The 26,250-nt window shown below is 42.4% G+C and overlaps 1 protein-coding gene across 2 annotated transcripts in view; it reads right to left on the reverse strand.

Moving 5' to 3' along the window:
• The window catches only part of LOC125447576 (calponin-1-like), a 30,046-nt gene continuing 3,796 nt past the window's right edge, over positions 1-26,250 (reverse strand). The window contains exons 2-7 of one of the 2 annotated variants that reach the window (XM_048522089.1): positions 22,392-22,513; positions 21,753-21,819; positions 18,719-18,856; positions 18,498-18,614; positions 2,343-2,489; positions 1-2,042 (exon numbers count right to left, since the gene is read on the reverse strand). In XM_048522089.1, coding sequence (XP_048378046.1) covers positions 1,728-2,042; positions 2,343-2,489; positions 18,498-18,614; positions 18,719-18,856; positions 21,753-21,819; positions 22,392-22,513 — 906 coding nt within the window. In that variant the 3' untranslated portion in view covers positions 1-1,727. Of the gene's footprint in view, positions 2,043-2,342; positions 2,490-18,497; positions 18,615-18,718; positions 18,857-21,752; positions 21,820-21,919; positions 22,355-22,391; positions 22,514-26,250 lie in introns of those variants that run through there. The other variant, XM_048522090.2, reaches the window with a different exon arrangement.

Genomic DNA, 26,250 nt, shown 5'->3' on the forward strand with positions numbered 1-26,250 from the left:
TTGGTTTAGTCTGGTTTTATTAACTAACAGTGGCATCGTGCTGTGTATTAGGACAGCAGTACACAATTCACATTCAGTAAAAGATCCTTTAATTAGTCACATAGGGTAGTTTAACGTCACTTACTGAATTGTTAACAATCACATATCCAGATCACAGGTAAAGAATTAATGCTGTCTGGAGGTTTCCCGATTCTATTTGAGATTGACTGAAATGATTTGTGGAAGTTAGTCACTACATTTGAGCCTAGTTGAATTCATTCTATCAACATCTTCCATCATTGATGTGTTTCTGCAGTGATATTACCTAGTGTAGACTGTAAATTGGAGAACTGACACAAGTATGGTATGCTGAGCCCACACAGGGACATTAGGTTCACTAGGTACTGAGCCTGTGTTCGGAAGCTGAGAACAGCTGAAGCTTAGTCAAATGGACCTGATCTAATCAGTGACTAGCTGATGGAGCTGTTATGTGAGGCTTGCCTGATGGAGAAGTTTATTTTGTTTGGTTGTCATTCTGTTGTTCTTTGAAATGAAGTAGCATGTCTTGTTGGTCTGACTATTAAACTGCTACACGTTTTTGGAATTAGTGTTTCTGAATAAACAATAGTGAGCCAGGTGAACAACGTACAGAGATCTGGTGTGACCCTGTGATGTTCTGATAGAGTTCTGTGTTTAATTGTGTGCCTGCAACTTGGGAGGTCTTTGTCGAATTTGAGAAGTGCTGACGTGAGCAGATTTACATATTTGCACAAATCACTAGATAACTGCTAATTCTAGTATTTAAACACTGTCAATACTTAAAGGAACACAAAATCTAAAAACTAACCTAACTGCTGTTAAAACATTATCACCTCAGGCTTTCCTGTTTCTGTACCAGTGCTGAGTTGGATGTTAAACTGCTTCACACTTTGAAATTTCAGTTTCAATACTACCACACAAACATCGCAGTAATGAAAATAGTGGGATCAGTTTTCAAAGCTAGTGTTGTAGACGCACATCCATCTCACATCACTAAGCTCATAATAAAACAACCTAAGAATGGTTGGTCGATCAGTGCGGTGTGTTCCTGTGTGGGTCACCGTAGAAAGGGTGGCTCCAAAGGTAGCCAATTTGTGCATTGTATACAAGTTTACTGTAATGAGTTGATTTACAGAAAGATTTGTAAACAATGAACCAGTGCTGACAAATTGGTGAGTAGGAAAGAAATTAAAATTGAAATTATAATTTTTACTTTAATGTTATTTTTAAAATGTTATAATGAATATACAAGCTGGGTAGGGGGAGAAGTGACTGTTTTAAACTTGGTGGATACATTCAGGGTACTTTGCCAATTCTTACATTAATCTGGCTCATTTTGTGGAAGCAAGGTCATTGGGGTCATTTAAGAGACTGCTGGACATGTATATGGTCACAGAAATTTGAGGGTGCATACATGAGGATCAATGGTCGGCACAACATTGTGGGCTGAAGGGCCTGTTCTGTGCTGTACTGTTCTATGTTCTATGTTCTATTTTGCTGCTTTTGGAGTTGATTGACCACCCAGCACTGTTTCAAAGAAATTATTCAGGTGTCTAAATATAATTCAACCAGCAGAGCCTAACATGGGTTTCAGTCACTGCACTAGCAACAAAGCATTCTGTGTAGCTAAGTGGCTTGTAACTGAGAGATGTGTGAGGCTGCGATGCACATTTGTACAAGCCGGTTTGTTAAGCAGTGCCATTCTGCTTTCATTCAAAATTCTGATACATTTGCTTATGGCGATTGGAATCTATTTGCTGAATGTACTTGTACTCTGCTGGGTAGTCACTCTCACTGCATTCAGAGCCACTGGTTAGCTGGTTCCCATCATTGATAGGGAAGTTGGGAGTGGAACAGTACTTGGGATCATATACTTGCCGGCTTAACCCATACACAGTCATCCCTTTCTGTGAAGCCCCTTGGTTTGTCCCCATCTGCAGCGACACAATGGTGGAATCACATTTTTCAGTTCCAAGTTTGTTGTCAAAGATGTGTCTTCGTGTCCCTGGAGCAGTCATTCCAGCCTGAAATCAGCAATATGTTTTGTTAAAGAACGATCAGTGTATCTACCTGTTCTTCAAACCCCTTGCCATGCTCTCTGCTCATATTGTCTACAATCTGCCACCCACCTTGTATCATATTCTGAGTGTTTACTCCATTAAAAATTAAACTTATTCTTCCATACCAGTTAAAGATTTAACCACTTCCTTTAAACAGCAACGAGGTGATGCTCTCATACGGTGCCTTTTTTAGATAGTCATTGTTTTCTAAAAAATATCAACTTTGTTCCTCCCGTGTTGATGCTTTCAGATGCTTCCCCATACCTGGGTTGCTCCCTTGTTGGTTCCCATTTGGAGACTAATGGTAGTCTGGTCAAGTGGTTTCTCCACTCCAGTTTTTGGGTCATATAAATGCCTTCTGGTACCATATGCTGTCATCCCCTGCTGGCTGGCAAATTTATTTGTCCCCATCTGGAAGAAAAATGAGCACAGATCAGAATGCAAAAGTGTGTATGTGAGAACCTTGCTCTCGCTCGGGTGGTGACAGTGGTTTTGGAGGGGTTTGGTAGGGGTTGCTGTGGAAGATCTTCTTGCAGGAAAAGGAATCTCACTGATTGGAATGAAATCTTTCCCCTCTGTGAAGTTGAACATCCCTTTAACAGAAGAGCAGTCTTCTAACTCTACCTAGTTTTAAGGAAATTACCTGTCTCAAGAAAATCATTTGTTTGAGCTTTTGGGTTTCTCCTGATTATCAGGCTGTTTGTGCACTTATACCAAACTCTGTATACTGCAAATTCCTCTCTCCAGTGTACACTGCAGTTACTCCTTTTATTTATCACTGACAAAACCTGCTAAAAAATCTGCAGTTGTGCATATTCTTCATGAAATCAGTGGGGTGAAAGAGAATGATGAAAAAAAGAAATGAGAGCTAAGATTGCTATTATTCCAAAAAATACATTAAAAGTGGAAATGCATTGCCTGGGAGCAGCATTCCCCATAGTTTTCTTCCTGATGCTGCATAGGTCTTTGAGCCCCATGTGCATCAGCGACTTCTGGAACTGGAAGTCACTGCTGCAATAGGTATGCTGACACAGATTACCATATGCGGAACATCAGAAAAGCTACATGTGTGCAGCCATGCTGCTTAGAGGGGATATTGCTTAGCGGGTAGTTGAGGCAGGAAACCTCAACCTTCTAAAAAGTACTTGGATGAACACTTGAGATATCATAACATTCAAGACTATGGGCTAAGTGATTTAAAATTGGAGTAGAGTGGACCCGATGGACTGAAGGGCCTCTTCTGTACTTTGTGATTTTGCAAAAGATCTACGATTATTGTCACTTCTCTCAGGAATGAAAATTGTATTTTGGTTTCTCAACCCTTTTTTCCCGTGCCTATTCATTTTGTCTGCTGCTGTGGAATCAAGCCTTTCATTTCTATTTCCGCTTTGTTTTCTTCCCCATTTTCCTTCTTCACTTTTCTCCATTTTCATTTCTCCTTGCCCAGGTATTAGGCTGCCCAGCCATTACAATACCCCGATCTTGCCCTTCATCTGCCTATGACCTTCCTAATTTCTAGCTTCCATCTCATACTCAACTTCTTCTTAGATAAGCCTGTAGTTTCTCTCTGCTGTCTTTGGTGTCCACAGGATACTCTATTGAGGCATTCTTGATGAACAGCATCAACTGCCCATTCTACTGTCACCAATCATTCTGCCATATGATTCCACTGAAGGCTTATCTTTTCTTTCAACCAGAGCTGATCCTGTCAACAGTGAATTGGTTATTGAACTCGCTTTCTCTGCAGTGATGTCCAGAATGTCTGCTTGTATAAATAATGCCTCTAACATCCATGAACTCACTTGGATAAATGCATCAATGTAATGTCATTGACTTCAATGTGATGATACCTTACCACCTAATGAAACTTCCTATTCTACCACTTGGCACATCCAAACCACAATAGTGTTGATTTAAATAAAAACTTTAATGGCTGTGTCAGTGACAGAGCTTGCATGGTGGAGCAGGGCACGATTTATTTTTCAGGATTCCGTTTCAAGGTCTTTTTTGCTTGGTTTTCACATGCTGCTTTTTCATTATTAGATTATATATTCATGTAGTAACATTACCTTCGATGTTCGTGCTGACATATTTGGACTTGCACAGAAGCAAATATAGAAGAATTCATCATAATCACAATTATCAACCCCATTAAACTTAATCCATTAACAGATAAGGAAAGCATTAAATTTTCCTAGATAACATATTTAAATTGACATAAGACAGCGGGCATAATAAGCAAAATAACTGATATGTATTTCATACAGCAAGTCATCATCCTAAAGATGCTTTTATCATATTGGCGAAGTCACATTGCTGTGTTTCCATCACACTTTCATGTAGCTGGAATATTTTAACCAGGCCCTTTCATACTTTATCTCACATGTCAATCTCAGATTTAAATTTAGTAATTGCTATAGCATCCACAACAATCTTCGGCATAGAGTAGCCCGTGAACTTTTAGAACATAGAACATTACAGCACAGTACAGGCCCTTCGGCCCTCGATGTTGTGCCGACCTGTTATACCAATCTGAAGCCCATCTAACCTACACTATTCCATGTACGTCCATATGCTTGTCCAATGATGACTTAAGTGTACTTAAAGTTGGCGAATCTACTACCATTGCAGGCAAAGCGTTCCATTCCCTTACTACTCTCTGAGTAAAGAAACTACCTCTGACATCTGTCCTATATCTTTCACCCCTCAATTTAAAGCAATGCCCCCTCGTGCTCGCCGTCACCATCCTAGGAAAAAGGCTCTCCCTATCCAACCCTTTGATTATCTTATATGTCTCAATTAAGTCACCTCTCAACCTTCTTCTCTAACAAAAACAGCCTCAAGTCCCTCAGCCTTTCTTCATAAGACCTTCCCTCCATACCAGGCAACATCCTAGTAAATCTCCTCTGCACCCTTTCCAAAGCTTCCACATCCTTCTTATAATACGGTGACCAGAACTGTACACAATACTCCAAGTGCGGCCGCACCAGAGTTTTGTACAGCTTCACCATAACCTCTTGGTTCCAGAACTCGATCCCTCTATTAACAAAAGCTAAAACACTATATGCCTTCTTAACAGCCCTGACAACCTGGGTGGCAACTTTCAAGGATCTGTGTACATGGACACCGAGATCTCTCTGCTCATCTACACTACCAAGAATCTTACCATTAGCCCAGTACTTTGCATTCCATTTACTCCTCCCAAAGTGCACCACCTCACACTTGTCTGCATTAAACTCTATTTGCCACCTCTCAGCCCAGCTCTGCAGCTTATCTATGTCTCTGTAACCTACAACATCCTTCGTCACTATCCACAACTCCACCGACCTTAGTGTCGTTTGCAGATTTACTAACCCATCCTTCTACGCCCTCATCCAGGTCATTTATAAAAATGAAGAACAGTCATTTAGCTACGGATACCATAGTCTGTTGCATATAATTAATTCATTTTGTCAATTATTACAGAATCAGAATTATCATGGTGCAGAAGGGAACTATTCACCCATCATGCCTGCACTGGCTCTATTATCTAGACCAACAACCTAGTGTCAATCTCTGCCTTTTTGCCATATCCCTGCACAAAACACTATCAAAAAATCATTGAATGCCCTTTTGAATCTATCTTCCCCATCTTTCCAGGCACTGTACTTCATACCCTAACTACTCATTGTGTGAAAACATTTTTTTTCTCCCATCACCCTTGTTTTGTTTGCACGCCACTTTTAAATCTACATCTTATTTGCTCTAAAGTAGCCTAAAGTGGTGGTTGGGAGGGTATTGGGCTGCCCAGAGACTGCACAGGGAATAGGGGAAAACACGGGGCCATAGACTCCCTCCTGGCTTTAGTTTGCCTTTTGAACAAGGCTGTAATATTAACATTTCTCTAGTCTTCTGACAGCTCCCTTGAGTCCAGAGTGGAATACCTCTACACTGGTTGGTGTCCTGCCACTTATGGACACGTACAGAGTTCTTGACACTGATCCAGCTCCCTCAGAGTCAGCTCAGATTGAACAGGATGTCTGACACTCACATTCTTATCTGTCAGCCACAGCTCCCTGATTGAACCAGATTAACAGTCCCAATTAGGGGACTTATGAATAGGCACTGTTAAAATCATTATACAGAAGACTGAAAGATTGTGGCCAATCTCTCTGCAATTCTTGCCCTCATTTCCTTTGAAACCTTTGGTACATCTCATCCGGTTCCAGTGTCAACAATCTATGCAAGTCTTATTCCTTATTAACTTAATCCCTTCTAGTTGACAAAGTTTCTTCCTCTGTCACCCTGAGTTGGCAGCATTCTCCTTTGTAAATACATATGCAAGGAATTCATTTAATACCAGCCATGTCCCCTGTCTCCACCTGTAAATTGTCTTCCTGGTTTCTGATCAAAACTACTGCTCTTATTTTAATATGCTTGAGACTTTGGGATTTTCCCTTTATCTACTAGTTTTTTAATAGTTCATATTTGCTTTTCTTATTTGCTTTTTTGACTCCCTGCTTGTCTCTGTGGTATTCCAATTGATTTTCAGTTGCATTTTCTGCCTTATACCTGTTGTAAACACAAGTTTTCCTTACTTCTGTTTGGCTGAGTTTTCCCATATTGACAGATTATAAACTGTTCTAACTTTGCAGCTTCCCTGTCTCAGGGAATATAGTCCCAGCCTATTAAGCCTCGCCCTGTAGCTCAAACCTTCCAAACCTGGCAACATCTGTGAAAAATTTTTTCTACATCTTTTCAGTTTTCACATCTTTTGTACAGTAGGGAGACTGAATTTACGCGTTATTCCAAAAGTGGCCAACTAATGTCTTCCCAACTCCTATACTCGATGCACTGACCAATAAAGGCAAGCATACCAAATGCCTTCTTCACTATGCTGTCTACCTGGGACTCCACTTTCAAGGTATCCTGAACTTGCACTCCAAGGTCTCTTTGTTCGGCTGCACTCCTCAGGACCTTCACTTTAAGTATATAAGTCCTGCCCTGATTTGCCGTACCAAAATACAACACCTCACATTTATCTAAGTTAAACTCTGTCTGCCACTCATTGGCCCTTCTGATCAATGTTCCATTGTGCTCTGAGATAATCTTCTTTGCTGTTCAATACTCCACCAATTTTGCTGTCATCTGAAAACTTACTAACCATCATTCATATATTCACATCCAGATAATTTATATAAGTGATAAAAAGCAGTGGACCCAGCACCAATCCTGTGACACACCGCTGGTCACATGCCTCCAGTCCAAAAAGCAACCATCCATCACCACCCTCTGTCTCCCGCCTTCGAGTCAGTTCTGTATCCAAATTGCTAAATGTTCCTGAATTCTGTGTGATCTAACCTAGTTAACCAGTTTAACCTGTGCTGAAATCCATATAGACAACTTGCTCTACTCTGCTTTCATCAATCTTCTTTGTCACTTCCTCATAAACTCAAGTTATGAGACATGATTTCTTACGACTATCCCTAATCAGTCCATGCTTTTCCAAATGTACATAAATCCTGTTCCTCTGGATTCTCTCCGACAACTTACCCACTACTGATGTCAGGTTCACCGGTCTTTGTTCCCTGGCTTTTTCTTACCACCTTTCTTAAATAATGGCACAGCATTAGCCAATGTCCAGTCTTCCGGCAGCTCACTTATGGCTTTCAATGATTAAATATCATCTCCGCCAGGGGCCCAGCAATCACTTGCTTAGCTTCCAACAGAGAGTTTTTGGATACACCTGATCAGGTTCTGGGGACTTATCCACCTTTATGCGTTCTAAAAACAACCAGCACCACCTCCTCTGTAATATGGTCACTATTCAAGATATCACTATTTATTTCTCCAGGTTCTCCAGCATCCATAGAGGGGATATATATCCTGAAAAAGCTAAAGCATATGACAGCATTGCAGGGCAGCTATTTAGGTAATGATACCCAGAAATGAGACAGGAAGGGACAGAATATACAAACATTGAAAAGCAAAAGTAAATAAGGCGAAAGAGGGAAAATGTAGTAAGAGGGTAAGATCAATATCTCTGTACATAAGTATATGTAGTACAGAATGAAATAAATAAGGGGTAGCAGGTATGATCTTCTATCCATTATGGAGACATGGTCACAAGGAGATTAAAGCTGGAAACTTTGAAAGAGACAAGCGGGAAGAAAAGGGGCAGTGGAGTAGCTTTGTTAGCAAGAGATGGAAAAAGTGCGATAGCAAGAAGTTATCTTAGATGAGAAAATGTAGAATCTATGTGGGTGGAGGTAAGAAATAACAAGTGGACTAAGATAGTGGAAGTATTCTATGGGCTCCCTAACAGTAGCTGAAGTCCAAGACAGGCAATAAATCAGGAAGTAATGACGGCAATATAAAAACAACAATACATTGATCTTAGGTGACCTTCACCTTTGGGTTGCTTGCATAAATCAAACTGGCAGAAATACCCAGAAAGCAGAATTCATATTTACATTCAGTAGTTTTCCAGAACAATGTACTGGGGTTCCAACTAGGCTATTTTGGATCTGGTAGTGTGAAATAGCATAAGTTTTTAATAAATAGAGTCGTAGACATATACAGCATGGAAACAGATTCTTCAGTCCAACTTGTCCTGCTGACCGTATATAAATTTAGTCTCATTTGCCAGCATTTGGTCCACATCTCTCTTAAACCCTTCCTATTGATAGATCCATGCAGATGCCTTTTAAATGTTGTAATCATACCAGCCTCCACTTCTTTCTCTGGCAGCTCATTCTATACACACTGCGTCCTCTGTGTGAAAAAGTTGCTCTTAGCTCCCTTTTATATCTTTCCCCTCTTACCATAAACCTATGTCCTCTAGTTTTGCACTCCCCCACCTTGGGGAAAAGGTTTTGTCATTTTCCTCTACCCCTCATGATTACATAAACCTCTGTAAAGTCACCCCTCAGTCTCTGATGTACGAGGGAATATAGCCCCAGCCTATTTAGCCTTTCCCTATAGCTCACACCCTCCAACCCTGGCAACATCCTCATAAGTTGATAGCCAGAGACTATTTCCCAGGGCAGAAATGGCTAGCACGAGGGGTCATAGTTTTAAGCTGGTTGGTGGAAAGTATAGAGGGGATGTCAGAGGCAGGTTCTTTACGCAGAGAGTTGTGAGAGCATGGAATGCGTTGCCAGCAGCAGTTGTGGAAGCAAGGTCATTGGGGTCATTTAAGAGACTGCTGGACATGTATATGGTCACAGAAATTTGAGGGTGCATACATGAGGATCAATGGTCGGCACAACATTGTGGGCTGAAGGGCCTGTTCTGTGCTGTACTGTTCTATGTTCTATGTTCTATGTTCTAAGTCTTTTCTCAACTCTTTCGGGTTTCACAACAAATGATCTCAGAGTAAAAAGGAAATCAGTCTGAGAGTTAGAAACTTGGAGTGGAAGTATATATGCTAAATTCAAATAAGACATTGCTGGCAGGAGTGGACTGGAAAACCAGTTTGGCAGAATCGACGGTTGATGAACATTGGCAGATTAAAGAAAACAGTTCATGACTGTCAGTGAAGAGATACCCTAGTGAGAAAGAAGGAAGGGTTAAACCTGCAATAGTTAACCAAATGAAATTAAGGGTGGATAGGGAGAGCCTTTTTCCTAGGATGGTGACGGCGAGCACGAGGGGGCATAGCTTTAAATTGAGGGGTGAAAGATATAGGACAGATGTCAGAGGTAGTTTCTTTACTCAGAGAGTAGTAAGGGAATGGAACGCTTTGCCTGCAACAGTAGTAGATTCGCCAACTTTAGGTACATTTAAGTCGTCATTGGACAAGCATATGGACGTACATGGAATAGTGTAGGTTAGATGGGCTTCAGATTGGTATGACAGGTCGGCACAACATCGAGGGCCGAAGGGCCTGTACTGTGCTGTAATGTTCTATGTTCTATGTTCAGTATCAACTTGAAAGTGAAAACATATAATGAGGCAAAAATTAGTGGTAAACCAGAGGATTGGGAAAGTTTTAAAAACTAACAAAAGATAACCAGATAAGTATTGGCTGGCCAACAGAAGACAGAGAGTGGTCGTAGAAGGAAAATATTCTGCCTGGAAGTCAGTGGTGAGTGGGGTTCCACAGGGCTCTGTCCTTGGGCCTCTACTGTTTGTAATTTTTATTAATGACTTGGATGAGGGGATTGAAGGATGGGTCAGCAAGTTTGCAGACGACACAAAGGCCGGAGGTGTCGTTGACAGTATAGAGGGCTGTTGTAGGCTGCAGCGGGACATTGACAGGATGCAGAGATGGGCTGAGAGGTGGCAGATGGAGTTCAACCTGGATAAATGCGAGGTGATGCATTTTGGAAGGTCGAATTTGAAAGCTGAGTACAGGATTAAGGATAGGATTCTTGGCAGTGTGGAGGAACAGAGGGACGTTGGTGTGCAGATACATAGATCCCTTAAAATGGCCACCCAAGTGGACAGGGTTGTTAAGAAAGCATATGGTGTTTTGGCTTTCATTAACAGGGGGATTGAGTTTAAGAGTCGTGAGATCTTGTTGCAGCTCTATAAAGCTTTGGTTAGACCGCACTTGGAATACTGTGTCCAGTTCTGGTCGCCGTATTATAGGAAAGATGTGGATGCTTTGGAGAGGGTTCAGAGGAGGTTTACCAGGATGCTGCCTGGACTGGAGGGCTTATCTTATGAAGAGAGGTTGACTGAGCTCGGTCTCTTTTCATTGGAGAAGAGGAGGAGGAGAGGGGACCTAATTGAGGTATACAAGATAATGAGAGGCATAGATAGAGTTGATAGCCAGAGACTATTTCCCAGGGCAGAAATGGCTAGCACGAGGGGTCATAGTTTTAAGCTGGTTGGTGGAAAGTATAGAGGGGATGTCAGAGGCGGGTTCTTTACACAGAGAGTTGTGAGAGCATGGAATGCGTTGCCAGCAGCAGTTGTGGAAGCAAGGTCATTGGGGTCATTTAAGAGACTGCTGGACATGCATATGGTCACAGAAATTTGAGGGTGCATACATGAGGATCAATGGTCGGCACAACATTGTGGGCTGAAGGGCCTGTTCTGTGCTGTACTGTTCTATGTTCTATGTTCTAAGTAGTGGAGGGACAAAATGAACTTTGAGGGTAAACTAGCAAATGATGTAAAAAGGGGTGGTAAGAATTTCTTTACTTATTTGAAAAGGAAGAGAGAAGCCAAAGTGAACTAGGGTTCTTAGAGAATGAGGCTTAGGAAATAGTATTGGGGAACCAGGAAACAGATGAATAAGTACTTTACATTAGTCTTCATGGTAGAAGACACGAATAGCATTCCAAAGATACAAAATAATTAGGCAAAAGTGGGAGAGGAAATAAATACAGAACAACCATAGATAGGCAACCACAGGACTAATTAGGTCTGTATCCAAGTGTCATGCAGTGATTAGAGGGATACTGCAAGGACTAGTGCTAGAATCCTAGCTTTTCACAGTATATACTAACAATATAGATAAGGAAACTAAATGTAACTTTCAAATTTGCAGATGATACAAAGTTTGGGTGGGGATGGTAAGCTGTGGAGGAGGATACAGAGGTGCTTCAGTGTGATTTGGATAAGCTGATTATTTGGACAAATGCATAGTAGAAGCAGTATAATATAGATAGTTGAGAGTTTGGGTCTCCTAATTTGAGGAAGGATATTCTAGTAATAGAGGTAGTGCAATGAAGGGTTTGCCAGGCTGACTGTGGGCAGAACTGACATATGAGGTCAGGCTGATTTGGTTAGGATTATGTTTGCTGGAGTTTATAAAAGAATGACTTGGGGGTACCTTATAGGAATCTATAAAATTCAACAATGATACAGGGTAGATGCAAGAGGGATGGGTACATCCCTCTACATCCAGAATACAGGGTAAATCTTTTTGGACTGAGATGGGGAGAAATTTTTTCACCCAGAAAGCAATGAGCAAATGGATTTGACACCACAGAAGGCAGTCAAGGCCAAAACATTGTTTGATTTCAAGAGGAGATGGGTACAGCACTTGGGACTAAGGGATCAAAGGTCATGGGGGAAAAGCAGGCACAAGCTATTTGGCTTAGATGATCAGCTGTAATCACAGGGAATGGCAAAGGAGTTGCCCCCTCCTGCTCCTGTTTTCTGTGTCTCCATAGACAGGAAGGAACCTTTCCCCTTGGTGGAGAAATGGATGATGAGGGGGCATAGACTTCAGATACAGGGAAGGAGGTTGAGAAACAGAGGATCGTGGGAAGCTGGAATTCACTGCATGTAGGGGTGGTAGAAGCAGCAACATTCGTAACATTTAATAATTATTTAGATGTGCCTTTGTGATGCCAAGGCACAAAAGGCTATGGACCAAGTGCTGGAAAACAGGATTAGAATAAGCAGTTGCTTTTGTTTGTTGCAGGCTTGATAGGCTGAGAGTCTTTTCTACACTGTAGGCCTCAATGATGGTAATGAGTTCCACATGAGAGAAAACGTATTAGGGAACCTAATGGAGCTAAAGGCTACTTAGCCCCCTCAGCCTAATGGGTTGCAGAACTGCAGAAATTGTGAATACTTCAGTAATAATCTTCTGAGGATCCTTAGATTCTGGGAAGTCCTAGAGAATTGGAAAACTCCAAAAGTAACACTTATTTTAAAATAAAAGACCAAAAACAAACAGGGAAAGGGTGTAATAGCAGACCATTTAGAAATGCAGACGGTAATGACACAGTCAGCACGGCTCTATAAAGGAGAAATCATACCGTACAGGCTTATTAGACTTCTTTCACGAGGTAATGTCGACTTATGCACTTGAACAACTTGACTAAACATAAGAACTGTGGATGAAATGGTGAACGACACGAATTGTGCTGAGCATGCAAGATATGGCAACTAGAGTGGAATGGACTGAAACTGCAGAAACTACAGCAGGAGGAAATCATAGGATAATGGAAACATCTGGGAGGTGACAACTACAGAAGTGTGACTGAACAGGTCAGCTAAGATGAGTGAGCGTTGGCTGTGAATCTTGGAAACATGTTTAAACCTCAACCCAAACATTGATCAGTACTTAGAATAGAATAGAATCCGTACAGTGTGGAAACAAGCCCTTCGGCCCAACAAGCCCACACCGAACCTCAGAGCATCCCGCCCTGACACATCCCTCTATAACTCACCTAATCTAAACCCCCCTGAACACTACGGGCAATTTAGCATGGCCAGTCCACCTAATCTGCACATCTTTGGACTGTGGGAGGAAACTGGAGCACCCGGAGGAAACCCACGCAAGACATAGAACATAGAACATTACAGCACAGTACAGGCCCTTCGGCCCTCGATGTTGTGCCGACCTGTCATACCAATCTCAAGCCCATCTAACCTACACTATTCCATGTACATCCATATGCATATCCAATGACGACTTAAATCTACCTAAAGTTGGCGAGTCTACTACCTTTGCCGGCAAAGCGTTCCATTCCCTTGCTACTCTGAGTAAAGAAACTACCTCTGACATCTGTCCTATATCTTTCACCCCTCAATTTAAAGCTATGCCCCCTCGTGCTCGCCGTCACCATCCTCAGAAAAAGGCTCTCCCTATCCACCCTATCTCACCCTCTGATTATCTTATATGTCTCAATTAAGTCACCTCTCAACCTTCTTCTCTCTAACGAAAACAGCATCAAGTCCCTCAGCCTTTCCTCGTAAGACCTTCCCTCCATACCAGGCAACATCCTAGTAAATCTCCTCTGCACCCTTTCCAAAGCTTCCACATCCTTCTTATAGTGTGGTGACCAGAGCTGCACACAATACTCCAAGTGCGGCCGCACCACAGTTTTGTACAGCTGCAGCATAACCTCTTGGTTCCGGAACTCGATCCCTCTATTAATAAAAGCTAAAACACTGTATGCCTTCTTAACAGCCCTGTCAACCTGGGTGGCAACTTTCAAGGATCTGTGTACATGGACACCGAGATCTCTCTGCTCATCGACACTACCAAGAATCTTACCATTAGCCCAGTAGTTTGCCTTCCGGTTACTTCTACCAAAGTGCATCACCTCACACTTGTCCGCATTAAACTCCATTTGCCACCTCTCAGCCCAGATCTGCAACTTATCTATGTCTCTCTGCAACCTACAGCATCCTTCGTCACTATCCACAACTCCACCAACCTTAGTGTCGTCTGCAACTTTACTAACCCATCCTTCTACGCCCTCATCCAGGTCATTTATAAAAATGACAAACAGCAGTGGACCCAACACAGACCCTTGCGGTACACCACTAGTAACTGCTCTCCAGGATGAACATTTCCCATCAACTACCACCCTCTGTCTTCTTTCAGCCAGCCAATTTCCGACCCAAACTGCTATATCTCCCACAATTCCATTCCTCCGCATTTTGCACAATAGCCTATTGCGGGGAACCTTACCGAACGCCTTGCTGAAATCCATACACACCACATCAACTGGTTTACTCTCATCTACCTGTTTGGTCACCTTCTCAAAGAACTCAATAAGGTTTGTGAGGCACGACCTTCCCTTCACAAAACCGTGCTGACTATCCCTAATCAATTTATTCTTTTCTGGATGATTATAAATCCTATCCCTTGTAACCCTTTCCAACACTTTACCAACAACTGAGGTAAGGCTCACTGGTCTATAATTACCAGGGTTGTCTCAGGGAGATATAGGGACCTATCTTCACACTCTGTAGGATTTCTAATCCCTCTTCCTTGTGAACCTCAATTCCACCTAGTCTAGTAGCCTGTATCTCAGTATTCTCCTCGATAACATTGTTGTTTTCTAGAGTGAATACTGTTGAAAAATATTCATTCAGTGCTTCCCCTATCTCATCTGACTCCACACACAACTTACCACTACTATCCTTGATTCGCCCTGATCTTACTCTCGTCATTTTTTTATTCCTTAAATACCTATAGAAATCCTTAGGGTTTACTCTGATCCTATCCGCCAACAACTTCTCATGTCTCCTCCTGGCTCTTCTGAGCTCTCTTTAGGTCTTTCCTGGCTACCTCGTAGCCCTCAAGCGCCCTAACTGAGCCTTCGCATCTCAGCCTAACATAAGCCGCCTTCTTCCTCTTGACCAGAGATTCCACTTCCTTCGTAAACCACGGTTCCCGCGTTCTACAGCTTCCACCCTGCCTGACAGGTACAAACTTATCTAGGGCACACGGGAGCTTTTCCTTGAATAGGCTCCACATTTCTAATGTGCCCATCCCCTGCAGTTTCCTTCCCCATCCTATGCTCCCTAAATCTTGCCTAATCTCATCATAATTGCCTTTCCCCCAGCTATAACTCTTGCCCAGAGGTATACACCTATCCGTTTCCATCACTAAAGTAAAAATAACAGAATTGTGATCGCTATCACCAAAGTGCTCACCTACTTCCAAATCTAACACCTGGCTGGGCTCGTTACCCAGTACCAAATCTAATGTGGCTTCGCCCCTTGTTGGCCTGTCTACATACTGTGTCAGGAAGCCCTCCTGCACACACTGGACAAAACCTGACCCATCTACAGTACTCGAACTATAGTGTTCCCAGTCAATATTTGGAAAGTGAAAGTCCCCCATGACAACTACCCTGTCTCTCTCACTCCTATCGAGAATCATCTTTGCTATCCTTTCCTCTACATCTCTGGAACTATTCAGAGGCCTATAGAAAACTCCCAACAGGGTGACCTCTCCTTTCCTGTTTCTAACCTGAGCTCATACTACCTCAGTTGACAAGTCCCCAGACATACTTTCTGCAACTGTAGTACTGTCCTTGACTAACAATGCCACACCTCCCCCCGCCTTTTACCATCTTCTCTGTTCTTACTGAAACATCTAAATCCCGGAACCTGCAACAACCATTCCTGTCCCTGCTCTATGCATGCCTCCAAAATGGCCACAACATTGAAGTCCCTCTCTGAAATGGCCCACACACCCCTGAACACTACGGGCAATTTAGCCTGGCCAATCCACCTAGCCTGCACATCTTTGGACTGTGGGAGGAAACCGGAGCACCCGGAGGAAACCCACACAGACACGGGGAGAATGTGCAAACTCCACACAGACAGTGGCCCGAGGCTGGAATTGAACCCAGGTCCCTGGTGCTGTGAGGCTGCAGTGCTAACCACTGAGCCACTGTGTAGCCGTGAGAATTGCCACACTGGACTGGACCTAAAACATTAACTCTGCTTTCTGTCCACAGATGCTGCCAGACCTGCTGAGCTTTCCTAGCAATTTCAGTTTTTGTTTCTCATTTACAGCATCCATATTTCTTTTGGTTTTTACTTAGTATTCTGTACAATTTGTAAGTACTTGTAATATCCATTTGTTTGAATAAACTTCAGCCTTTCATCAGTCTTTGTGAGTGGGTGTCACTGTGAAAGCCACAATGGTAACATACAGGAAAGGTAAAGGGAAAGAAGTAGATGTAACATTTCCAAAAGGTGTTTGATAGGATAGTACGTGTAAGGCTACTTGATAACATGGAGGTAGTATATTAGCACAGACAGAAGATTAGTAACTAATAAGAGGCAGACAGTGTGGATAAAGGACATTAGTGAACCAGATGGGATTTTCAAGATGGTAACCTGTAACTAGTAGAGCCCCACAGGGATCAGGGCTGAGGCCACAATTATTTATATTTTAATAATTTTGATGATGGAAGTGAGTGTGCTATTGCCAGGTATGCAGATAACACAAAAGTAGTTGGAAAGCAAGTGGTGAGCATGAGACAGAATCTACAAAAGGATATAGACTGTTAAGTGAGTGGGCAAAAACTTGGCCCATGGAATATAATGTGACGTAGTATGCCCTTTGCAGGAAGAATATAAAAGCTGAATAATATTTAAATGGTGAAAGACTGCAAAAAGCTGCAGCACATTGTGATTTGGGAGTCACTATGCATGAACCACAAAAAACTAGCATCCAAGTTCAGCAGGTAATAGGCATGCAAATGAAATGTGTGCGGGAAAGAGAGAGTGAGAGTGTGTGTGAGAGACACATACATAGGCACACACACTCTCTCTCACTGTATCTTACACACTCACCCTCTCTCCCATAGCAGATGATGGAATTGGAATTTAAAAAAAGTCTGGAAATAAGAATCCACTGATCACCATGAAATCATTGCCGATTGTCGAAAATCCCATCTGGTTCACTAATGTCCTTCAGGGGACGAAATCCACCACCCTCACCTGGTCTGGCCTACTTGTGATTCAAGCCCCACAGCAATGTGCTTGATTCACAACTGCCGTCTGAAATGGCCTAGCAAGCCACTCAGATGTACCAGTTGCTACAAAGACTAAAAGAAATCGAACTGGACGGATCACCTGCTGTCAGCCTAGGCACCAGAACAGACAATGGCAGAAACAGCCCTGTCGACCAAGCAAAGTCCTCCTCACTAACATCTGGAGGTTGGTGCCAAAATTGGGAGAGCTGTCTCACAGACTAGTCAAGCCACAGCCTGATAAAGTCATACTATCCTCAGACAGCACCTTTCAAACCCATGACCGCTTCCACCTAGAAAGACAAGGGCAGCAGATATATGGGAACTCCATCATCTCCAAGTTCCTTTCCAAGTCACTCACCATTCTGACTTGGAAATATATCACCATTCCTTCACTGTCGCTGGGTCAAAATCCTGGAATTCTCTCCCTAATAGCATTGTGGGTCAACCCACAGCAGGAGGACTGCAGCATTTCAAAAAGGCAGCTCACCACCACTTTCTCAAGGGCAACTAGGGATGGGCAAGAAATGCTGGCCAGCCAACAATGCGTACTTCCCACAAAATGAATAAAATACACACACACACATATAAATCTATGTGGTGAATTTGTATTTTCAGATACATTCTAGTTTCTTCAAAAAGCACACTATTTATTGACAGCCAGTCAGTCAATGTGGTATTTTATAAAATTCCTACTTTAGAACTAAAACCAGCCTGACTCCAAATCAAAACACAAAGATTCTAAACAAGGCCTTACATCTAACATGCATTGTCTGACCTAAAATGTCACCTCTTCTTTACACTGGTAAAACCTTGAGTTCTCTCAGGGCAGTGACTTGAAAGCAATTTGGATATTTACATACACATATTAATCAATTAAACCCTTCTCACTGATTAAAGATACCAGCATTTTGGGTTTGTTTAATACATCCTCATCAGTTTTGTGACCCTTTGATCTTTTACTTATAAATTCTGTTTTCTGTGTACTTCTTTCTCACTTCACCTGACAAAGGGGCTATGCCCCGAAAACTTATGTTTTCAAATAAACCTGTTGTATTGTGAGTTCTGACCTTGTCCAAATAAACTCTGATGTGGAAATGTAGTGAGTTGATCCAGTTCTCCAGTGTGCAATGTCTCTACTGCACAAGCAGTTTAATTCCCCTTGCTCCAATGGTATGCAGTGTACATGTGGCATCACTCCAGTTTCCGAAGCAGTGGCCCCTTCCATTGTTGTGTTTGTTCTTACCTGTAGTCCAATGATATTCTGCCCTGCTTTCAGTGTCTCATTATCAAAAGCTCGTTGCTGCTTTTCTGCATATCTCACACCAATGTCCGATCTTGTATGATAGCCTTTTGTTTTTGCCTGTGAAGAATAAAAGCTTATCTTTGTCTGACTTGCTCAACACAAGACACAATCTATCAAATAGCTCGTGCTGAGATTAGAATTGTCACAGTGGAAGCACTCACCATGCTAGCCAGGGCCATAAGTGTTGTCTGAACTTGGGTTAAGTTACAACCCTCATATAAATCGTTGGCTTCAAAGCTGTCATGAAGTTTCACCCCATATTTTGTAATAGCTTTGATAAAGTTCCCAATGTTCTCCAGCTGTCAAGAAAGAGGAATCATGAGCACCACAAACAATTCCCACTCTTAGGAAGTGGCAGCTTGTAACTGTATTAGCTTCGGCTGCGAGGGCTAGGACAACTTTCAGAAAAGTGAAAAAAGCTTCTCGCCAGCTGCCCTGCACACACTCACTCGCACCATAACACCCAGAGCAATCTTTAAATGTTTTCTAGACACCACACTACTTAAATTAGTATGAGGTAGCACACACAAGTTAGCAATAAAAGTTTGACTGACACATGCCTACACACAAAAGGCCTTTAACCTAAGCATAGCTTCTACAGACTGGTGAAATGACAGTTAATGTAGATCCATCACATAAATGTAAAGCTGGAAGGTTTTACAAGATAGTTACTACTCTTCTTATCTTCAAGCAGTACTGAATGCATAATGCATCTTTGCCTCTTACTGAAGATTTCACCATCATCAATATCATTCTTGTCCCAATCACCTTCTTTCTATATGACATGAGGACTGCCTGAGACACTGATTGTGGCAAAGGCAATGGTCCCTATAACAACAAAAGGAGGAGGATCAACACATCTTCACTTTCAAAGAAGACAGAACCCAGCACTAGTGCAAAATCTAAAGCTTAAGTGTTTGCAGCTTTCTTCAGCTAAAACTGTTGATTAGTATCAATTTCAGCCTTCTCCCACAGTCCCCACCATCACAGGTCCCAGTTTTCAGCTCAAATCAGTTTAGCCCACACCACAATTAATAACTAAGCGCACTAGACTCTACAGAGGCGGTAGACATTGACAAAAATCCAGCTGCAGTGCTGAAGATTTGCACTCTAGAACTAGCTGCAACTAGCCAAACTGTATCACACTGGCATCTAGCCATGAATGAGAAAATCAGTGAGGTATTTCTTATAAACAAAAACCAGGATAAATCAAATTGAGCCATTTGCCACCCTGTCAGTCTACTTTCAATTGTCAACAAAGTTAATGCTGTTATGAAAGAGCACTTTCTCTCTGATGGAACACAGTCTATTCACTAGTGCTTGGCTTGTCAGGATCATTTAACTCTGGACCTCATTAGACCTTGGTCCAGACATGGACAAAGCGCAGAATTCCAAAGATAGGATGAAAGTGGCTGTCCTTGATATCGACACCCAAGTGTGACATCAAGGAGCTGCAATGAAATGTAAGTCAGTTGGAATTAAATGATAAACCAACTACTGATTGGAACCATTTTGGTTCAGAGGAGGATGTTTGTGTTTCTGGATCTCAGCTCCAGGATATGTCAGGAGTTCCTCAGAGTAATGTCCTGACCCAACCATCTTCAGCTGCTTCAATGACCTTCCCTCTGTTGTAAGGTCAGAAGTCATCGAGGGCCAAAGGGCCTGTACTGTGCTGTAAGGTTCTAAGTGGGGATATTTGCTGATGATTGCACATTTTTTAGCACCGTTCACAACTATTCAGATGCTGAAACAATCTGTGTCCAAATGCAGCAAGGCCTGGACAAAATCTAGGTTTGGACTGATGAGTGGCAAGTAACATTTGTTTCTCACAAGTGCCAGACAGTCACCATCTCCAACCAGAGAGCACTGAACCACCTTCCCTGATATTCAAAGGCAATAGCATCATCAGGCCATCAATCACCAAGTTTCTGGGGCTGGGGGGCTGGGTAGTTTGGTTGGGGGGTGTGGCATCACCATTGACCTCAGTCATTACTCGACTGACTATCAATACCGTGGCTATAAGTTTTTGAATTCTACAGTGGGTAACTCACCTCTTGCCCCAAAGCCTTTACCTTTTCTGCAAGACACAAGTAAAACTGAGATAGAGATAATGGGAACTGCAGATGCTGGAGAGTCCGAGATAACAAAAAGTGTGAAGCTGGATGAACACAGCAGGCCCAGCAGCATCTTAGGAGCATAAAAGCTAACGTTTCAGGCCTTTTCTGATGAAGGGTTTGGGCCCAAAACGTCAGCTTTTGTGCTCCTGAGATGCTGCTTGGCCTGCTGTGTTCATCCAGCTTCACACTTTGTTATCTCCAAAACGGAGATAGAATACAGTTACCTACATGAACATCATTTCAACAACACTCAAGAAGCTTAGGAGCATCCAAGTCTGAATGATACCCCTCTACAGTTAAACATTCACTCCTTCTACCATTGGCACACAGTAGCAGGAGTATATGCCCTCTTCAAGATATAGAACACTAACCTGCTAAGCCTTTTCCCATTACAGCTCCCAAACCACAACTTCTACCATTTAGAAGAACAAGGACAGTGGGCACATGGGATGCCACAACCTGCAACTTCTTGTCCATGTCATACATGTGCTGTCTGGAACTATAACAGCATTCCTTCATCATTTCTGGGTCAGAATCTTGGACCCCTGTACCCAACGGCTGTAGAAATATTGTAACAGAGATAATGGAAACTGCCGATGCTGGAGAATCCGAGATAACAAGGGGTGGGGCTGGATGAACACAGCAGGCCCAGCAGCATCTCAGGAGCACAAAAACTGACGTTTCAGGCCTAGACCCTTCCTCAGAGAGGGGATTTTCATTGTGGCACTGCAGGAGGCCCATGATGGACATGTCGTCTGAGGAATGGGAGGGGGAGTTGAAATGGTTCGTGACTGGGAGGTGCAGTTGTTTGTTGCAAACCGAGCGGAGGTGTTCTGCAAAGCGGTCCCCAAGCCTCCGCTTAGTTTCCCTAATTTGGAGGAAGCCACACCGGGTACAATGGATACAGTATACTACATTGGCTGTAGAAATATACCTATGTACAGTTCATGAAGATACTCTTCATTAGTTTTAAAAGGGCAGTTATGGATGGACCATAAATGCTGGTAAAAGTCTTCATAGTCACACAATTGCCCAGACCAATCAACTTATGCACACACTTAATCTATTCACTTATTACCTGATGCCAGTTCTGTGGTGAGTCACTAATTTTTTTCACTGAACCAGGTTGCAGTTTATTAATCAGCCTTAAAAAGAAGGAAATAGAAGATAAAATGTGATCATACTTTTCATAAGAATGTGGGAAAAATAAATGATGGACCTTTTACACAATAAAGTTTGACTAACCTGTACTGAAGCTGTATACTAAGGGCTGATTGGTAATGGGTGCAGGACAGGATGGTGAGGCATTGGTAACAATAGAGATAAGCAAGGGACTGGCTTATGGAAAACGTTTTGAAGGGGAATATTCCCCTTAAACTATTGTTATATATGGCTAGTTGCTTCAATATGTGATATCTTCCTGGCCGCTGCATGGATACATGTGCTTGCAGCTCCGAGAAAATAATGTTGAGAGTAAAGAGTAAAGAAGCATGGGCAAATAATACAGGATAATGAGGCACTGGTAGGCATTCCAGGAATGGTTACAGAAATTCATAGGTGGTAGAAGCCACAGGGTGCAGTGAAAAATATAATTTAAAGGCATTGTTAGAGAAATTCATGCACACACACACAAGCTGTGATCAGCTTGCAACTTCTATTCTTGGGTTCCTCTATCGCTAGAATTGTGTCTTGGGATGTTTCCAAAGTTTCTTCTTACTGGCACAATATGACTCCATTTTTCAGTTCTTCCATTAGGTTTTCCGTAAGAGTTGCTCCGGTAACATCTTCAATCCACCTTCGAATAGCCTCATCTTTCTGTGGGTCATATTTCTGAGCAATCTATAGGTCACATATGATGTCAGACATTAAATGCAGGTGAAACTCTCAGCCGCAAGTAACTAGTTCTATATGTTTCATTGGTGTATCTACACTCCTCTTGACTGCAATCGTATTAATCACTTCAGTTACTCTGTCCAGCAGCAAGTGCTACATCACCACTTTTTGGTTAAAGATAGATTCATAGAGTACAGAAGAGACCCTTCAAGTCTGTACTGCCAAAGCTACATTAAATCTACACTGGTTCCACATTCCAGCATTAGGCCCATAGCCTTGAAAGTTACCCATCTCAATTACCCTCCCGTATAGCGCTTTCCAGATTCCCACCAAGCTTTGCGTGGAAGTATTTTTCCTCAGATCCCCTTTAGATCTCTTGTCTTTCATCTTAAAATTATGCCCCCTTGTTATTGACCTTTTGACTAAGAGGAAATCTGCTGCTTTCTATTCACCCTGTCGATACCCCTCAATGTTATACACTTCCATTAGGTCCCCCCTCAACTTTCTGTGCTTTAAAGAAAACAACCTGAGCTTTTCAGCCTCTTTTCAAAACTAAATGTTCCATCCCAGGCAACATTTTGGTGAATCTTTTCTGCACCGTCCGATGCATTCACATCTTTCCTATGGTGTGGAGACCAGAACTCAGGCAGTACTCCCGCTGTGACCTTATAATCTATACCATGACCGATAAAGCCAAATGTCTTGTATGCCTCCTTAGCTACCACATTAACTGGCCTTGCCACCTTCAGGGATTTGTGGACAAGCACCTCAAAATCCTTCTGTTCCTCTGAACTTCCCAGTGTTAAAAAAACATGTTTCTTTTAAATCACAATTGGATTTTTTCGTGACTACTTTATATTGATAGCTTCTAGTTTTGCTCCTTCTTGCAAATTTAAAGACTCTTTCTGTCACTATTCTATTAAACCCTAGTATAATTTTGCAGAACTTTATTAGATCATACAAAGGGTATAGTGCACAGGTTTATTCTCTCCTTGGTGAAAGATGTGCTTGTCTTAGAGGGTGCAATAAAGTTTCACTAGAATGATTCCTGAGATCAGAAGGGCTCTCCTATGTCTAGAATGGACCTAAGTTTTCTAAAGTTTTGAAGTATGACAGGTTATCTCATTGAAAGCAACAAAAATTTCAAAGTCTTCACAGAGTAGACACTAGGAAAATGTTTTCCCTGGTTAGTCTAGAAGTCTAAGATAAGTGGTCATCCATTTAGGACTGAGAAGATGAAAGCAGCTGTTCATCCTGAGTTTTGCAAGTCTTTTAAATTCTCTAAATCAGAAAGCTGTAGATTCTCTATGACTGAGAATTTCAAGATTGTGACTGTAGATTTTTTTGGTTTCATGGGAATATGAGGATTATTAGGATGCAGTGGGAAAGTGGAGTTGAGTCAGAACTTCAAATATGGTTCTCTTGATTGGGGACTAGGCTGGAAACTATAGTGATATTCTTCATCCTGTTTCTTATGTTCTGAAGCAGTGGCTCTCATTTTACTGCCACCAACCATTTGTCAAAAATCCCTGATTCACCACGATAAAAGCAAAATCCCACTTTTTTCCCCCCGGAAGTAATTTTGGTTTATGTTTGCAGATTTGTATAATATTAACGATTTATTGGAAATTGTTAAATATTAGTGATTGATGATTTTGCTGAGAAAAAAATTTAATTGCTGCATGGTATAAAGAAACAAAATGAGACAGTGATTTGGTCATTAGTGAGAGGCCTTTTAGCAAGAGAGACTCACGGTTGGTGTGTTGCCTCTCAGGTGCTGAGGTCCATGATGTGTCGGATGTGTTTTCAGGATCCTTAAGGGAGAGGGGGAGCAGCCCCAAGCCGTGGTCCACATAGGCACCAACGACATAGGTAGGAAAAGGGATGGGGATCTAAGGCAGAAATTCAAGGAGCCAAGGGGGGATGCTTAGAGCTAGAACAAGCAGAGTTATCATCTCTTGTTTTTTTACCATGCCACATGCTAGCGAGGTGAGAAGTAGGGAGAGAGAGCAGTTGAACACATGGCTACAGGGATGGTGCAGGACAGAGGGATTCAGATACCTGGATAATTGGGGCTCTTTCTGGGGTAGGTGGGACCACTACGAATGGGATGGTCTACACCTGAACCAGAGGGATACCAATATCCTGGTGTGGGGGGGGGGGGTGGGGTGTGGGGTGGGGGTGGAATTTGCTAATGCTCTTCGGGAGAGTTTAAAATAATTCAGCAGGGGGATGGGAACCTGAAGAATTGTAGCTCCAGTGAACAGGAGGTTGAGAGTAGTCAGATCATGAATAAGGTTTCAAGGTTGCAGGAATGTACTGGCAGGCAGGAAGGTGGTTTGAGGTGTGTCTACTTCAACACCAGGAGCATCCGGAATAAGGTAGGTGAACTTGCAGCATGGATTGGTACCTGGGACTTCGATGTTGTGGCCATTTAAGAGACATGGATAGAGCAGGGACAGGAATGGTTGTTGCAGGTTCCGGGGTTTAGATGTTTCCGTAAGATCAGGGAAGGTGATAAAAGAGGGGGAGGTGTGGCATTGTTAGTCAAGGACAGTATTATGGTGGCAGAAAGGACATTTGATGAGAACTCGTCTACTGAGGTAGTATGGGCTGAGGTTAGAAACAGGAAAGGAGAGATCACCCTGTTGGGAGTCTTCTGTAGGCCTCCGAAAATTTCCAGAGATGTACAGGAAAGGATAGCAAAGATGATTCTGGATAGGAGCGAAACTAACTGGGTAGTTGTTATGGGGGACTTTAACTTTCCAAATATTGACTGGAAGTGCTATAGTTTGAGTACTTTAGATGAGTCAGTTTTTGTCCAGTGTGTGCAGGAGGGTTTCCTGACACAGTATGTAGATAGGCCAACAAGAGGCAAGGCCACATTGGATTTGGTACTGGGTAATGATCCAGACAAGGTGTTAGATTTGGAGGTAGGTGAGCACTTTGGTGATAGTGACCACAATTTGGTTACATTTACTTTAGCGATGGAAAGGGATAGGCATATACTGCAGGGCAAGAGTTATAGCTGGGGTAAGGCAATTATAAAGCGATTAGGGAAGATTTAGGATGCATAGAAGGGGGAAGGAAACTGCAGGGGCTGGGCATAATTGAAATGTGGAGCTTGTTCCAGGAACAGCTACTGCATGTTCTTGATCAGTATGTACCTGTCAGGCAGGGAGGAAGTGGTCGAGCAAGGGAACCATGGTTTACTAAAGAAGTTGAATCTCTTGTCAAGAGGAAGATGGAGGCTTATGTAAAGATGAGGCATGAAGGCTCAGTTAGGGCACTCGAGAGTTACAAGTTAGCCAGGAAGGACCTGAAGAGAGAGCTAAGAGGAGACAGGAGGGGACATGAGAAGTCTTTGGCAGGTAGGATCAAGGAAAACCCTAAAGCTTTCTATACGTATGTCAGGAATAAAAGAATGACTAGAGTAAGATTAGGGCCAGTCAAGGACAGTAGTGGGAAGTTGTATGTGGAGTGTGAAGAGATAGGAGATGAACTAAATGAATATTCTTCATCAGTATTCACACAGAAAAAAAAACGTTGTTGAGAATATGGAGATACAGGCTATTAGACTAGACGGGATTGAGGTTCATAAGAAGGTGTTAGCAATTCTGGAAAGTGTGAAAATAGGTAAATTCCCTGGGCTGGATGGGATTTATCCTCGGATTCTCTGGGAAGCTAGGGAGGAGATTGCAGAGCCTTTAGCTTTGATCTTTATGTCGTCATTGTCTACAGGA

The sequence above is a fragment of the Stegostoma tigrinum genome, chromosome 35 (genome assembly GCF_030684315.1).
Source record: "Stegostoma tigrinum isolate sSteTig4 chromosome 35, sSteTig4.hap1, whole genome shotgun sequence".
Classification (NCBI taxonomy): domain Eukaryota; kingdom Metazoa; phylum Chordata; class Chondrichthyes; order Orectolobiformes; family Stegostomatidae; genus Stegostoma; species Stegostoma tigrinum.